Below are 16,681 nucleotides of genomic sequence, written 5' to 3'. Positions count from 1 at the left end.
CATTTACTCTGCACCAGCCCCTGTTCTGGGGCTTGGGGATATAGAATAAATATGAGAAGCCATAGTTCCCGCTTTAAATGAGCTTCTGTTGTAATGGAGGACGGACACTCCAATTGTTTAAAAAAGGACCTGACATAACACAGTGAAAAGGATAACATGAAATTAGTAAGTCATTAAAAAGAAAAAAGCCAAGTCATTAAAAGGGAGAGCGGCCAGGCTCGGTGGTTCACGCCTGTAATCCCAGCACTTTGGGAGGCCAGGGTGGGAGGACTGCTTGTGCCCAGGAGTTCAAGACCGGCCTGGGCATGAGACCTATATATATATGTGAGGGAGAGGAAGGGAATAATCACATCAGATGGCTGAGGTTAAGGAAAACTACTGCCTGGATATGGAGAAGAGCTCAGTTGCCCAGGGGGACCCCTGGGGACCCTCACTGTCTAAGGAGAGAAAACACTTGTTTATTGCAAGAGACAAACTTTCCGTGGCCCTGAACTGTGAGAGTTACCTAGAGCTTTACATGAGGAGCTTCAAAGATCTGATGAAAAATGTCTTCAACAGTAGTTTTATCAAACAAATGCAGAAATGTTCCAGGTATGGTAGGTTTTATGTGTGAAGTATTTCTGTATGTACAGTTCTAGAGGGGGCCAAAAGACAGGCCATGCAGGTGTGCAGTTTTCTGGAGATGAGGCAGGGAGATTTGCAAGGAAAAGTCAGACCTTGCTGTTTTGGACAGAAGCAATGTGACACGCTGCTAGGGGAAAAAAACAAAAACCAAAAAACAAACAAACAAAAAAACTTGGTGTTATCATAAATATGCTTTCTGACTGAGAAACTGAGAAAAAACTGGTAAGCAAAACTAAAAATTTAAAATAATTTATAATCTCATCATTTGGCAAAAATCTCTGCTAGCATATCTGGGCATGCATTTCTAGCCATTAACACATACACAGACACACACATGCATGCACATACACACACTGAAACAATAATACCATACTGTTAACAATATGTCATATATTTCTGTGGTATTAATTTTTACATAACCTTTCTCTTAACAGCTACAGAATATTGAACTTAGAGTGCAGAGCTGGGCCATTCTTCATTTACCCTGTCCCCTGTAGCTGGACACACAGGTTGTTTCCAATAGAGAATCAAAATCATGGTCTCTAGGATGGCAGGGCAGGAATTCTGGGCTGACATTTGGAAGGGGATTCCCGGGTGGTAGACAGTGGGGGGACAGAGCTGAGAAATATCAGCTAAACGGGCTGACATTTCTCTAGGGAAGGGACTCTGACATTCTTCTCAGGTAGCAACGTCAGCAGCCACTGAATCGTGCAAACCCAGCGTGTGGCCCCTGCTCAGCTCAGAGCAGCGGGTACTGCAGGCCGGGTCTCTCAAACGCAGTCACTAGCATTCACTCCTGACATCAGCACCAAACAATGCGGCCTGCACTGCGGGCTCCTACCACCAACGTCTGTCAGCCGAGGAGATGGAAAAGAGACAGCTAAGCAGGTGGAGGAGCAGGCATCCCCCACAAAAATCCCAGCGCTGCTGGCTCAACAAGTTTGGATTCCCCGGGTGCGTGAACACCTACCCCATTTCCTTAAGAATGAGCCTGTGCTCGGAGCGCACACAGAGCCCCTGTGTCTGGTCCAGCAGACAAAGGAGGGTGATGCCTGCCCAGACTTCCCACCAGCCTGCAGGGGCCGTGGATTCCGACTGCAGAGCTCTGGAAAACTGGCAGGGGGAGCGGCCGCATATTTGCGGGGTGGACAGGAGGCAGCAGTTATTTCCGTCCTGGGAGGCAGGCAGGAAATAAACTCTCCATTCTCATCCCTGTGGTCCCCCCCAGGCTTGACCGGGGACTGCGGGGGCACCAGTTAAACCATCATCATGTCACTCCTGACATCAGCACCAAACCATCATCATCCCTGCCCTCTGCCAGGGTGAGTCCAAAATCGTTCTTATTGGGATGAATACACACTGGGGAACTTAAAGGTATTTGCCCATCGACAGTTGTATCCACTGAGCTAGGACCCTGGAATTGCTCCCTCTCAAGAGGCAAAGGTCCGTTCCCAGCCCCCGTCTCCGGTAGGGCTGTCCCTTGCTCATTAATTGCCAACATTCACCAGAAGAGTTTGCAAATCCACCGGAGGGTCTGAGCAGACGGAGCTGACTCTGCTGCCCCCTGCTGTTGAAATGCTGCCAACTCATGAGCTGAGGGGTCCAAATTCTCCTTCCAGTGGGAATATCAGAGTCAGCAGCAGTCACGGTGGCCCTTCTGGCGCTCATCTCGTCCTGCAGTATTGACACTGTGCTGTCAGTCACGGTCCCTCCCCAGAGTGTGCCAGGCACACACCGGCAGCCACACAGGTGGGTTGCAGAGCCTGTCCCAGCACAGGGAAGAGCCTTCAAAATACATGCTCCTCTCACTGCTACAGCTAAGAGTCACTGTGACCAGCTGGCTCCATGAGAGGACAGGGAGAACAGCAACCTAAACTGGCATCAGCAAACTCTCCGCGTGACCCTGATATGTGCAAAGATCACAATACAGTCACTTCTAAGCGTATGCCCACTCTCTGTCAAGGCCTATGTTGTAGAGGATGTTAGACTTTAACAGTCTCAGGGATGGGAGAGGCCCTAATCCACATATGTGCCCCTCAAAGCTTCCAGTGACAGCAAGGTAGCTTGCAGTATCAGGTGTCACTGAGCATTCCTGACAGGCTCCATGCTGCCTTATTCCTGGGGATTCTCTGAAGGAACCGGGTGGTGTGACTGGACCTCAGCTTACTTCCCAAGAAGGCCTCTTCCTGCAGCTTCCAGGCCTTGGCACTGGGAACCCCTGGTCTATAAGCCCTGTGGGAATCGAGGCTGGGTCAGGGCCTGAGAGCCTGCTGTGATATGGCCTTACACTAACTTACCAATTCATTCGGCATGTGTTAACTGAGCACTCACTACGTCCTAGATGCTGGGGATATGGCAGTGAACAGTGGGTCACTGATCTCATGGAGCCGCAGACTTATGTGGGAGAGAGATACTAAATATCAGATATCAGATAATCCAATTACATGGAAGCACAACGGTGCTCATATTGTAAGAAGAAACATGTGTCCTGACAATGGGGTTGTTGTCAATTATTTTTACCCCCATTTGTTCATTTTTTCTGTTTTTTGAGACAGGTCTCCTCTGTCGTCCAGGCTAGAGTGCAGTGGCACAATCATGGCTCACGGCAGCCTTGACCTCCTGGGCTTAAGCCATCCTCCCACCTCAGCCTCCCAAGTGGCTGGGATCACAGGCATGAGCCAACCACATCTGGCTAATTTTAAAATATTTTAATGGATACAGGGTCCTACTACGTTGCCCAGGTTGTTCTCCAACCCCTGGACTCAAGTGATCCTCCCATTTCGGCCTCCCAAAGTGCTGGGATTACAGGCATAAGCCACCATGACCAGCCCCATTTGTTCATTTTTTTTTTTTCTGATTTATTCCAGGGGCCTAGAACAGTGATAGCAGCAGGAGGCAGACAAATGCTGAGGCAGACAGGGGCGGGTCTCCAGTGAAACTCTATCTTCAAGCCAAAGGCATTTTAAAGCCTGCAGGCCAAGCTACAAGTCAAATCCACAGACCAGACTGAGAACGTGTCTTCCCATTTGGCTGCTTTTCTTTGATTGATCCCTACCCTTCACCTATTTTACATATACCTACCCTTCCCTAATTGTTTTTACACTGTCATGCCCACCTTTGACTGGTGCCTTTGTTTTAACCTTTTTTGTATACCCACAAATCAATCAGCATGCACTCCTCTAACCTGTGCCTATAAAAATCCCAGACTCAGCCACACTGGGGAGATGACCTGACTTCGGGAGAGATGACCCAATCTTCCCATCTCCTCTTCACTGAGAGCTGTTTCGTTGCTCAATAAAATCCTCCACCCTCATCACCCTTCAATTGTCAGCATGACCTCATTCTTCTTGGATGTGGGACAAGAGCTTGGGACCCACCAAATGCAGATACCCAGAAAGGCTGTAACACTGGCCCTCCGCCCTCATTGGTGGAGGGTAGCCATGCCACTCAACAGAAGCAGTGGTGGGGCCCAGCTGGTCCAGAGCCATGGGCCAGAGCAGGGTAAGAGGGTGACTGAGCTGCTAACATTATGCAGAACTAAAAGAGCTAATTAGCATACTGTAACACCCCTCCTGGGGCTTTGGGGTTGCAGGCATCCCTGCCTGGGCACTGCCACATTCCCCTTGGGGTGACAGACCTGGTCTGGCTGCAGACCCTGCACAGAGCCTGCTCCTATGTCAGCACTTGGAGTGGCCGGCTGGATCCTGCACTTGCTTGCTCACCCACCTTCAGTGGTGCTAAGGTACTGGGCATAGACCTGACTCCAGGTGATTCTCAGCAAAGGCTCAGCCCTCCTTGTATCCTCCATCTCAGTGGGCCACGGCTGCTCCTGAGATCATGCTTTCCTTGTTGCCTTCCCCCAGCTCAGAGGACCCTGGGTGTCTTCTGACCTGGCCATCCCAGGCTAGCTTTGTCATGAGTAGCTCTGGTTCCAGAGTCTGCTCTCTACGTTATTGGGCTCACAGGGGACCAGCAGGAGAGGCCTGGCAAGGGAGGAATCTGCAGAGCCCCAGGGCTCAAGAGCAGCGTCTCCCCGCGGCGAGGCACTGTAGCAACTTCAGGAAGCAAGGGTGACAGGGTCTCTTTCGCCTGGCCTGCTCCACTGTTTGTGTTATTGGGTAGTGGCTGCAGGCATCTGAGTGTGTGGCTCCTGCTTTACAGAAAGGACTGTGGCCCCCAGGGCAGAGGGGTCCCTGCACCAGATAAGAAGACAGCCAGCCTGGCTCTGTGAGGACTGTCAGCCCAGACGCCAGACGGGTGGCCTCGCTTGTGAGGGCACACTCATCTAACAGCAGTGCGGACAGGTAGATATGCTGGTCGGGCCGGGGCGGCTGAATGCAGCACCCGTTGTTGCCTGGCTAGAGCCGCCCGGCCACAACTCAACAGAGGCCTTGACAGCGGGCCAACGGCTGCCCAGCGCCAGCCTTTAAGCACGGTCCTCCCTGTGCCCACACAGTCCAGCAGCGTCCGCAGAGCCCCACAGCCCCTGCTGGAGCCCTTGAGCCTGCAGCAGCAAGGCCGCCTGAGCACATAATCCCACAGCGTGGGGCAGGTCCGGGCAGGGCTGGAGGAGGCTGCCCAAGGTGACCCTCAAGGCCACTCCCAGCTGATTCCCTCAAGGTTCCGGGATTCCAAAAAGCAGTGTCACCGCAACACCAACCAGCCTCCTGGGACACAGTCTGAGAGGGCTGCTCACCTGACTTTCTCATGGGAGCTTCGTTTGCCTTTGGCCATGTGTCTCCTTTGTTTACTCATTTTGGAAGACAGACAATTTCTGCTTTATTCATAGCCTATTATCATGGATCACCATTAGGAAGGCGCATTCTCCTTGATCCTAAACCATGAGACCCTCATGTGTCTCCAGCAAACAGTCAGACAATGTGGCACTGCATCTCCACCTTCTGCCCATGACATTGTGAGGGGCTCCCAGTACCTGCATAGCCTTGACCTCGGGGAAGTCCCCTGCAGAAATCTGGTATTCTCGCTGTAGCTGAATGTAGATTTCCGGTAGCCTGCTGATAAGCTCTCTCTTCTTGTTTTCCTTTCCAAATACACTTGGCATCTCCTTCTTCAGGTAGCTGATGATGTAGGCATGCACCTGGAGGGGTATAGATCAGGCAGGGAAGTGTCATTTAGAATTGCACCAGAGAAGGAACAAACAAGATCGCATCTTAACTCCATCATAACACATAGCAGGTACCCACACAGACCAGGTCCCAAGCACAGGAGGAGGGGAGGGTACAGGGGGAGTGCAGCTGTCCAGGGGTGGCTGGAATGCGGCCAGACTTGGGGAAATTCTACGGCTACTGTTCCGTTGTGCCTCTGAGTGGCAATTCTGGTGCCTGTAGGGAGTGAGTGGTATTGGTGGGGCCTGGGTGGGAGAGCTCTTAGTTCTGGCAATTAACCAGAATACTCAAGAGAAAGTTTTACCAGGCTGGTGCCTGGGAGCACCAGGAAATGAAACTGGAGGCTGGTGTCAATGGCTGATCAACATGGAAATCTGTACCCAGTGAACAATTTGATGAGAACTCCCATAACCCCCGTTGTGGGAGGTTTAGACTCTGAGATCTCTGCAGGCGGAACGAGAGTCATTCTGCACAAGACTAGCTGCCTGGGATCAGGCTGGATGGCAGAAGATCCCTCTGGGAGAGGAGCCCAGAAACCTTGATCACTGGGGCCTGGGGTCTGTCATTGGAGGGGAGAGAATCTGGCCTTAACATTTCCACTCTTCTACTGATTTCCAGCTTCAGGATATTAAGAAATGTTCACTACAAAAGTTCTCTTTGTGCATCTGTTTTTTTTGGATGGAATCTTGCTCTGTTGCCCAGGCTGGAGTGGAACGGCATGATCTTGGTTCACTGCAACCTTCACCTCCTGGTTCAAGCGATTTTCCTGCTTCAGCCTCCCAAGTAGCTGGGATTATAGGTGTGAGCCATCACGCCCGGCTAATTTTTGTATTTTTAGTACAGATGGGGTTTCACCATGTTGGCCAGGCTGGTCTTGAACTCCTGACCTCAGGTGATCCACCCACCTTGGCCTCCCAAAGTGCTGGGATTACAGGCATGAGCCACTGTGCCCGGCCTCTTTGTACATCTTGAATTCCAGAGTAATTGTGAAGTCAAGTAAGTAACTAAAATAAGAAAGGATGAAAAACAGAGTGGTGATTACAAAAAAGCAAATGACTATGTAGCAGTGGAAAATCCTATTGAAGAAAACAGGCTTCTACTGTAATCTTGTGGAAGTTGAAATTAAATAAAGGGGGTAAGCAGATACATTCGGTAGCTCAGCTGAGGGCCCGTGTGTGGACACATGCTGGACACAGCCAAAAACCTTTTGCGAGGATTCGGACGCTAACCTAAGTACCTAATGCAAGGTCTGACATGCTGAGGTCAGATAACGCCAACTTCCCGTCTGCACAAGGGTCGTTTAACAGAAGCAGACACTGTGCAGCCTGGCTACCGCTGAGAGGATGGACTTGGAGAGAGAACGCTAAACCTTTCTGTCACCAGCAAACTTGTTTATGTACTTATTTTTCAAATGAAGACAACTGAAATGATTTACAAGATTCTTAGAGATAACTAGAGAAACCCAAAGTTTGGGATCCGTTATTTAGAACCCTGGGCTTTAACCGCACTCCTGAGGCTGTGATGAGCAAGTGGTAAGCTACCAATTCCTTTGCCTCCGGCAGTGAATGCCTGGCTTGGTGTGGGTGGGCTGGGGAGGGCCAGGGCTGGGGGAGCACCCTCGAACTGGAGGGGCTGCCACGTTCCATCAGGGAGAACCAGCTGCTCACCAGCTGTCCTCGCATCATTTCCTTGGTGCAAGGAACTCTGGACTGGGCCTATGTATATATTCTCTGTGTATACCTATGTGTACTCTCTCTTCTGTGCTCAGGCTCACCCCACCCTGGAGCCACCCCAAGGGAAGCAGGAGGCCCCCACAGCTGCTCAGTCTCCCAAACACAAGGGCTTCTTATTGAGACACCCCCCTTCTCTGCCCTGGGGCCCCGCCCTGGAGCAGCTGCCTAGGCCCCTACAGGGCTTCCCAAGACCCCTCACCACCTACTAGTAAGGTACCTCTGAGCTGCCAGGTCCCCCAGCTCAGGGAGGGCTTAGTTCCCACTCCTCTGTCTGACTGCTCGCCCAGTCCCTGTCCCCCACCCCCAAGGCTGGGCACACTGTTCCTGAACACTCCCTGGTGCCCAGGGCCCGCTTTACCTGCACTGAACTCAGCTGATGTGCACCTGCCACGCCCTCCACCCACTGAGTGGCACCTGCTCCGTCTCAGGCCTCGTGGTGTTTGCTGGCTGATGACCGAGGCTGCCCCAACACTAGCCCTCCAGCGCCCTGACAAACCTGGGGCTGATCTCGTGCCAGGTCTCAACTCCCTCCTCCTTCCACCAGCCTGGTGCCACCTGAGTCATGACCCTTAGGTGACCTGCTCACACTGCGGCTGCTCTCGGCCCCAGCCTCCACTTCTGGGAAGTTCCATTAGCCTGTTTTGTGGAAGTCTCCTGTTCCGCTGCCTCTGCACATCCACCTGCCTCCTGCCCTTCCTGGTGCGTCCTAGGTAATAACCCAGGGCCAGCTTCTGTGCACGGACCTGCTTTCAGAAGTTCATCAAGTTGGCTGGGCGCAGTGGCTCACGCCGGTAATCCCAGCACTTTGGGAGGCTGAGGCAGGTGGGTCACTTGAGGTCAGGAGTTCGAGACCAGCCTGACCAACATGGTGAAACCCCGCTTCTACTAAAAATACAAAAATTAGCTGGGTGTGGTGGTGTGCTTCTGTAGTCTCAGCTACTCGGGAGGCTGAGGCAGGAGAATTGCTTGAACCCGGGAGACGGAGGTCACAGTGAGCTGAGATTGCCCCACTGTATTCCAGCCTGGGCAACAGAGCAAGATTCCATCTCAAAATAAATAAATAAATAAATATATAAATATATAAATAAATACATTCATCAAGTCACAAGGTAAATTATAATTCTTGGCATCATGGAGTACTGAATCTGGAAGTGACCCCCGATATCTAATTTAATTCCTGGTTCCAGGACATCCATGTGACTCACTCAAGGTCACACAGCTAGTTGGCAGATGCGGAGCTGGCACTAGCATCCAAGTGCCTCATTCCTGTCCTGAAAGAACTAATGACTCCCTGTGGGTATGCGTTCATAATCTTACTGAAGTTGTTCAAAATCTGGAATTGAAAATGAACTGTGTCCCACAGAATGAGTTTGGAAAACTTTGATTTGAGGTTTGACTTCTGATTGTGTCTAATTCACTGAGAAGCTTTGGAAGGGTCCTTTATTCTCCCTTTCCCCACACATCAAATACGGACACAATGATGGCACACAAACGTCAGGACACCACGTGGGAATGCGGGTGAAGACTGCGAGCTGCTGGCAGGATGGAACCCTGTCATTTTCTAAAGTCGTCTGGTAAACAGACGGGACAGCCTGAATGGCTAAAATTCACAGTCAGCCTCCAGAGCTCACTCCTGCACTTACGTGTCAAAGGTGTCTCCAAATACATGCCAGACCGAGGGCCAGACCTGGCGGTTGTCCCTGGGGAAGGAGGTGGAAACACACGGGTCTTTTGACCTTTATACCGAGATAAAACTAATTGGGAAGAGGAGGAGTAGGAAAGAGAAGAGGGGGACTAGACCTAGCGCTGGAAGATGAGGCTCAGGCCCTGTGACCACTGCCTACCCACTGAGCAACTTGGGGCCAGGCGTGGGATCTCCGCCTCAGCGTGCTCATCCACAAATTAGACATGACAGCAACATTCAGCTCACAGAGTTATTATGAGAATAGCAGAGGCCATGCATTTGAATGCACTCTGCTCACTAGAAAGAAGAGTAAATGCAACTTGTTATCAACTAATGGCCAAAGACCAACAGCTGGAGGTGCAGAATGCGCGAGAGGGCTCCCGACTGGTTACTCCTTACCAAATAATTAATAAACTCTCTCTATTTAAATAGTAATAAAATGAATTTGGGTTCCAAGTGTTTAATTTACATTGACCCCTGGGGGCTTCTGAACATTCGTATCTTGTTCAAGTCATCCTTTGCCCTGTGTAAAGTTGCAGAAGCCCCAAGGCATCTAATGGGGATGACTGGGGGAAATCAAAAGGATCAAAATGACAAATGAGTTTTTCTCTAGGCTAATAACTCAATAAGCAGAAAGGAATGTCCTCCCCTTTAAATGTATACGAATGCATATGTAGTTCACACTTTCACTCTGACACAGGTCTCATTAATTGCGTCCAATGATGTGTGTGTGTGTGTCTCCAAGACTGAGACACACATACTAAAGAGTGATACTGGCCACATCTACTCTGGGCTTGGAGGGTAAGTTCAGCGAGTGCTGGATGCTGGCAGTCACCAGTGCTGGAATGAAAAGCTTCCTGGAATGTGAGGATCAGGCAGTAGGTGAGGGAAGGTGGGCTGGGAAGGCATGGTGACGCCTGTGCCATGCTCATCCGCAAACTTAACGCGACCTGCTAGAGATCTGCGGCTTTGGAAGCCCAGCTCTGGAAACCTGCATAGAGTATTTAAAGCCAGGGTATCAGCACGTTTATAAAGTGGGTTTATGATAATATAAAAAATTCAGTTAATAAGCCCGAGACCCGAAAGATGAACCCATGGGGTAACAAGAGTGTGAGACTGTGAGAGGCAGAGAAAGGCGGCTGACGTGTTCCCACTTGAGCAAGGGTTTGTTATGCTGCTAAGATCAAAACTGGCTCCAATGGCATGAGTAATTCTGTGCAGCCTCAAAGGGGACTGGAGGGGGCCACACAGTCGTCTGAGGTCAACCTTCAAAGAGACAGGCTTCCATTTATGGGCTCAAGCACTGACACACACACGTCCACAGGAGCTCAGGGCTGCTGACCGAGTTATTTTTAGAGCCCTGCCGAGGACTAGGCAATACCACGATCTTCATGATCCATCATATCATGATTCTCACACCCTTTAGCCTGAATCCCTTTGGTGCACAAAAAATGTGTCATTTCTTTATAGGAGGGTTTTTTTTTTTTTTTTTTTTTGAGATGGAGTCTTGCTTTGTCGCCCAGGCTGGAGTGCAGTGGCATGATCCTGGTTGACTGTAACCTCTGACTCCTGGGTTCAAGCGATTCTCCCGCCTCAGCCTCCTGAGTTGCTGGGATTAAAGGCGCCCGCCACCACGCCCAGCTAATTTTTGTATTTTTAGTATAGATGGGGTTTCACCATGTTAGCCAGGCTGGTCTCGAACTCCTGACCTCAAGTGATCCGCCCGCCTCGGTCTCCCGAAGTGTTGGGATTACAGGCGTGAGCCACCGTGCCCGGCCTATAGAAGGAATTTGACAGTGCAAACAGACAGGAAAGCCAGGCTCTGCACATCACATGTGACTGAGAAGAGTCTATGTTTGAAAGAATAAGCTAAATTCCACAGAACTATAGTGAACCTTGAGAATCACTGAGCTCTCCTCTTCTTTCTCAGTTTTACTTGTTTCTTCCTCAAATGTTGCCTCATTTTTGTTGAGCAAAGATCTCCAAATGGGTGACAGCCTTTCCTATTGTTGGGCAATATGTTTCTAAAGGGTGGGGTCTGACAGTGAACTTGCACTGTTTGGGATTTGTACGAGTCTAATTTCTTTAATTTGGCTATTTTAGTTATAGCTGAATAAAAGTAAACGATATTTTCCAAACCCTTTTTTTGAGCTTTCGCAAAACAGCTTCCTTTAAAGAATCATGAAACGAACCCTGACTGGCATTTCAGAGTGTGAGCCGCCTTCCAAGAAGGATGTCTACTGAGACTGTAAGAAGTGATCTTTGAGGCTAACCAAAAACCCACTCTAAAGGTTTCCTGTTCCTTAAATACAGAGTTGTGAAAAAAATATATAAACAGAAAAAGCAGGGAAATAAACTTCAAGAGCTCTTTGGGAAGAGTATCTACTTTTCACGTGATTAAAATGTCACCTTTATGACACTTGGAGTGTGATTAAAATGATGACGCACTTGTTTTATCTGGATGGGCCATGAATCCTGGTTCATTATGGTGTTCTATAAATAAACATACTCCACAACCCAACTCAGACTTGACACCTCTTAGCTGACATCTGAAAACTTACCCTTTGCATGTTTTCAAAGTGTCAGCTTGATAAACCTAAACTTTGTAGGGTTTCTGTGGATGGAGACTTTAAAAGAATAAACAGAATAACAGATCAGTGCAGAAAACAAGGACACGTGTGAGGAGGTACTGCAGCTGCCATCCACTCCCGATTTCAGGTGACTGCTTTCTGGACTGAGGTGTCACACTGACCGAGGTTTGAATGTACACTTTGCAGCTTACAGGCTGTGAAGCCTTGGGGACATGACTTTAGCTTTCTGAGCTTCGGTTCCCTCAGGTGGGAAATGAGGACAAAAATGCCCACTGTGTAGCTGTCAACAGGATCAAACAAAATAACACACGTAAGGTAGACTACAGAGCTTTGGAACACTGTTGATGTGAAAAAGGAAAACTGGATCAAGAGAAAGGTTCATAAACCAAAATAAAAGCACTTTTGGGAAATATAAACACTCCGAAAAGAAAAACTCAGGTAAGTCTCTGTCCATTGAAGCAGAAGCAAGTTCAGTGGTGGAACATGGAACTGCAGGTGGTATGAGGTCAATGTCATGAGTTAGCGGCCAAGGCCACCGTGCTGAGTCCGGCTTCTCCTCCGGGTGAGCCCGCTTCCTGTCCCCGCTCTTCAGCATGGCACTGCCCACGAGCGACTGGCACTGAGAAGCTCTGGCTGCAAATACCCATACTTCAAACATTTTCCTTTGTGAAAAGGAACAAGCCAGATACTATTCTTAGGAGGAAAAAACCCACAAGCCTTTTTCCTACAAGTAAGCTCAGCAAGTTTGTCGTCCCCACTCCCCACATCCACACAAGGGTTTTCATTATTCACGGCGTCAGAATATAGAGCAGTGTTCTGTGCCTCTCCAAACCCAGGCCACACTGGCCCGTTCAGAGGGCCCAAGGCTCAAGGATGGCAGGGAAGCTCTATGGGTTAAGGTGCCTGGTATTTCCAGAGAGCTTTCTGCTCCTTATTTATTTATTTATTTATTTGAGACAGAGTCTCGCAGTGTCACCCAGGCTAGAGTGCAGTGGCGCAATCTTGGCTCACTGCAACCTCCACCTCCAGGGTTCAAGTGATTCTCCTGCCTCAGCCTCCTGAGTAGCTGGGACTACAGGTGTCTGCCACCATGCCTGGCTAATTTTGGTGTTTTTACTGGAGATGGGGCTTCACTATGTTGGCCAGGCTGGCCTTGAACTCCCGACTTTGTGATCCGCGCGCCTCGGCCTCCCGAAGTGCTGGGATTACAGGCGTGAGTCACTGTGCCTGGCCTCCTTATTTATTTATATGACTGAATACAGCAGCATTTCCAGTCACTGGGTCCTCAGCAATAACTGGTAAATGAAGAATGTACATGAGCATTTAAAAATAGTTCAAAAAAATGTCAAAATCTGCAAAGCCTATGACATGAGTCACCAACTTTGGTTATAAAATAACGTGGGGTGTCACATACCCCGAAGGTTGTTCAGTTGTACCTGCTGGAGAAAGGAAACACCACAAACCAAGGGATCACCGAGCGGAAAAACAGCCTTCCTGCTACCAAGCATTAGGTCCAGGACAAGGGCGAGGGAGAAATCATTTCAGGAGAGCTGCACGTAAGTGGATTTACAAACTAGTTAGCACAACTGCCTTGCAGAACGGGAACACAAATGGCTTGTAGTTCTGGAAAGGAAGCCACTTGGACCAGGAAGAATGGATAAAGAAGGGTGACTCACACAAGCACCACACCGCTGCAGGTTAGCTGAGCCATATGGGAGGAATGCGTGCACACGCACTGTGACACAGGTGACAGAGAGGGACACAGGACATCGAGGTCCTATGTGAGGGGCAGCAGCAGCCAGGGAGGTGTTCATTTTCACCCAGGCAAGAGGCTGCCCTGTGAGCACAGTGGCACGAGAACAGGCTGCTAACGAGCAGCAAGAAGGAGGAAGGCTTGTCCCCATCTCGGTTGTCACCATCAGGGAAGCCCTCCCTGCCTCCTGGCCAGGCATGTAGTCACCCTCCCCAGAGCACTCGTGGTAGTGTCCACACCATGACTGGCACATAGCCAATCACCTAGGGAGCTTTCCACACACACACACACACACACACACACACACAGACGCGTTTACACACATGCATATGCACACATGGCCATGTGTGCACCCACACCCCTACATCCGAAGCTCTGGGGCAGGGCCTGGGAATGTATGTTCCTTCTGATGATCAGCCAGGTTTGAGCTTCACTAGACTAACTGGGCGCGGTGGCTCACACCTGTAATCCCAGCACTTTGGGAGGCCCAGGTGGGCAGATCACGAAGTCAGGAGATCGAGACCATCCTGGCTAACACGGTGAAACTCTGTGTCTACCAAAAATACAAAAAATTAGCCAGGCGCGGTGGCGGGCACCTGTAGTCCCAGCTACTCGGGAGGCTGAGGCAGGAGAATGGCGTGAACCCGGGAGGCGGAGCTTGCAGTGAGCTGAGATCCAGCCATTGCACTCCAGCCTGGGCGACAGAGAGAGACTCTGCCTCAAAAACAAAAGAAAGCAAAACAAAACAAAACTCTAAGGGCACTTCCAGCATTAGAGGACAATGATTTTATGGAACATGCACATATTTTTTAAAGAGCCATTTTTTCCTCTATATTTTCTCTTGGAGGAGGGATATGCTTTTCTTTCTTTGGAGACATGAATTGACTCTGCCACTTGAGGGATGTCAGCAGGTCGCCTCTCACTGCCCCATTGGGCACACACTCCCGGGGCTGCTGAAAGGCTCAGCTATGAGGCAGGAGAGCCAGGAGCCCAGGCATGCAGGCTCACAGCCCGCAGCCCAGAATGAGGATGGGCTGTGACCCAAAACCAGCACACTCCAAGGGTAAGGCTGAGCCAAACTTCTCCCCAGGGCTCCCCTGGATCCAGGTGGTAACACTGGCCTTTGGTGCATGGGGACTAGCAGTGGCCTCTCAGCATCCTGTTGGTCTCACCAGTGCCACCTCTCTCAGGTTTGGCTGGTTATATTCCTATCGTCCTGACATCCTAACAGCTACCATGTAGCGGGTGCTCTGACTGACCCCCTCCCTGTGCACCAGGCACTATGCCAAGTGCTCTGTCACACTGACAAACTGCCACCCCAAGTCCTTATAAGCGCCTTGTGAAGTGCTCTTATTAGCTCCATGGTACAGACTGGAGAACAGCGTTAGTCACCTGCCCAGGAGTGCAGGGCCAGGAGCCAGGGTGTCGGCAGGGCCACCTGACCTTGAGGCTGTATTCTTAACCTAGGGCGTGTTCATTCCTTAAGCCTTCTGGAACGGAGCCTCCTCCCACCCACCTTGCCTCCGGAGAGGAGAGAGCAGAGTCCCAGCCCCTGGCCTCTGTGCAGGGCGTCTCCTGGCTTACCTTGGCCAGCCTCGCTCGCTTGATGAGGTCGTTGAGTTTGCGCACCGCTGCCTTCTGGGGGAGGCTCTGGATGTCTCTGAAGAGGTCCTGGGCCTCGGCCTCGAAGAGCCGGCGGTTGTCTGTGTTCTGCAGGGGCTGCGCCCAGAAGGAGCCAATGTAGACGCGCAGCACCTCTGGCGTGTTGATGACCTTGCCCAGGGACCACATGAGGGCCCCGTAGACCCGCATCAGCTGCTGCGTGTCCACTTGGTCGGCCTTGTTCAGCACTACACGGATCTTGTCGTCCTGGCCCCGGAAGGCCTTGATGGCCTCTGAGAATTCATCTGAGATGTCCAGCTTGTGAGCGTCAAAGAGCAGGATGATCCTGTCCACCCTCTCGGCAAACCACTGCAGGACCTGGCAGAAGTCATAGCCTGGGTGGAGAGAAGGACACATCAGTGTGGCCACTGCTGCAGGAGACATGTTTCCCGGAGGGCTCAGGAACAGTCTCGCTCTCCAGCAGCTGCCAGGGAGACAGCCCTGTCTCCAGCCTGGAGGCAGTGGAAGCCTGGTGACTTGAAAATCATGGTCTGGATGAATCTGGGCGGGAAGGACCTGGGGAGCCCTTCCATAGGAGGACGGGGGAAATAGAATGGGGCTCATGGTCGCTTTGGGAATTGCTGACTTCCATATCTGCAATTTCATTTGGTCCTCATGAGTGTTTTATTTCACCTAATACAGACCTTTTGCTTGATGGCAAAATTGATCAGTGGTTTTGTAAAAACACAGGCCATGGGTCAAAAGATCCTACTTCTGAAAAGTCTCACTTTTCTGAAAGCCCAGACAGAGAAGAAAGAGAACCAGAGGCCACCTGGCGTCCCATGGGGTATCCTGTAAGCACAACAGAAGAGGCTTCACCTTCAATTAACCCAAGTTTGTAGAGTGCTGAGGAGGTCAAAGGTTGGCCCAGCAGGTGTTGTGATCGAATATTTATCTTTGGACTATTTATAGCTCAGGTATATTATAAATATTTTAAAAATATTACATCTCACAGTCATTGTGTAAAATGGTCTCTTGCCAATTTCTTTTTTTAAAATGGCCAGGCCCACAGCAAATTCTGTTCAGCCTATTCTGGCCAGCTCCACAAATCATGCAGCTGCGTAAACACTCTTCAGCCCAAGGTCAAGGCTCTCCGGCCTTTCCCCAGGGAGGCAGATTCCCACGAAAAGCAAACAAGCGGAGGCCAAGCCCACGAAGTTGACTTTTCATCTCAGTCTCATCAGTTGCAGAAGCAGAGTCTCAATCCAGCCCAGCTAGTGCTGAGATGTCCCCTTGCCTGACCCCCACGCTAGGGGTTGTCTCCCCTCTTCTTTTAGATTTTGAAAACTTTCAAACATACGTAAACATCTGTAAGTCATATAATGAACGCTGATGTACCTGTCACATAATTTTAACAAATGTTGACACTTCGCTTTGTTTGCTATTTCAGATACGTTTTAAAACCAAGTCTAGTTTCTTCAGATAACAAAATACAGTGGTGAGACGGATCGAGATCTTCACTTGTCATCACAGGCAAATCTCCAGAAAAGAACGAGAGTAAAAACTTA

The 16,681-nt window shown here is 50.2% G+C and overlaps 1 protein-coding gene across 1 annotated transcript in view; it reads right to left on the bottom strand.

The window, feature by feature from the left end:
* The window catches only part of EHD4 (EH-domain containing 4), a 55,010-nt gene that overhangs the window by 2,915 nt on the left and 35,414 nt on the right, over positions 1 to 16,681 (bottom strand). The window contains exons 3-4 of the mRNA XM_011989263.1: positions 15,096 to 15,508; positions 5,558 to 5,722 (exon numbers count right to left, since the gene is read on the bottom strand). Coding sequence (XP_011844653.1) covers positions 5,558 to 5,722; positions 15,096 to 15,508 — 578 coding nt within the window. The remainder of the gene's footprint in view (positions 1 to 5,557; positions 5,723 to 15,095; positions 15,509 to 16,681) is intronic.

Source organism: Mandrillus leucophaeus, unplaced genomic scaffold (genome assembly GCF_000951045.1).
Source record: "Mandrillus leucophaeus isolate KB7577 unplaced genomic scaffold, Mleu.le_1.0 Scaffold35, whole genome shotgun sequence".
Classification (NCBI taxonomy): domain Eukaryota; kingdom Metazoa; phylum Chordata; class Mammalia; order Primates; family Cercopithecidae; genus Mandrillus; species Mandrillus leucophaeus.
This window is presented reverse-complemented; position numbering and strand designations above follow the sequence as displayed.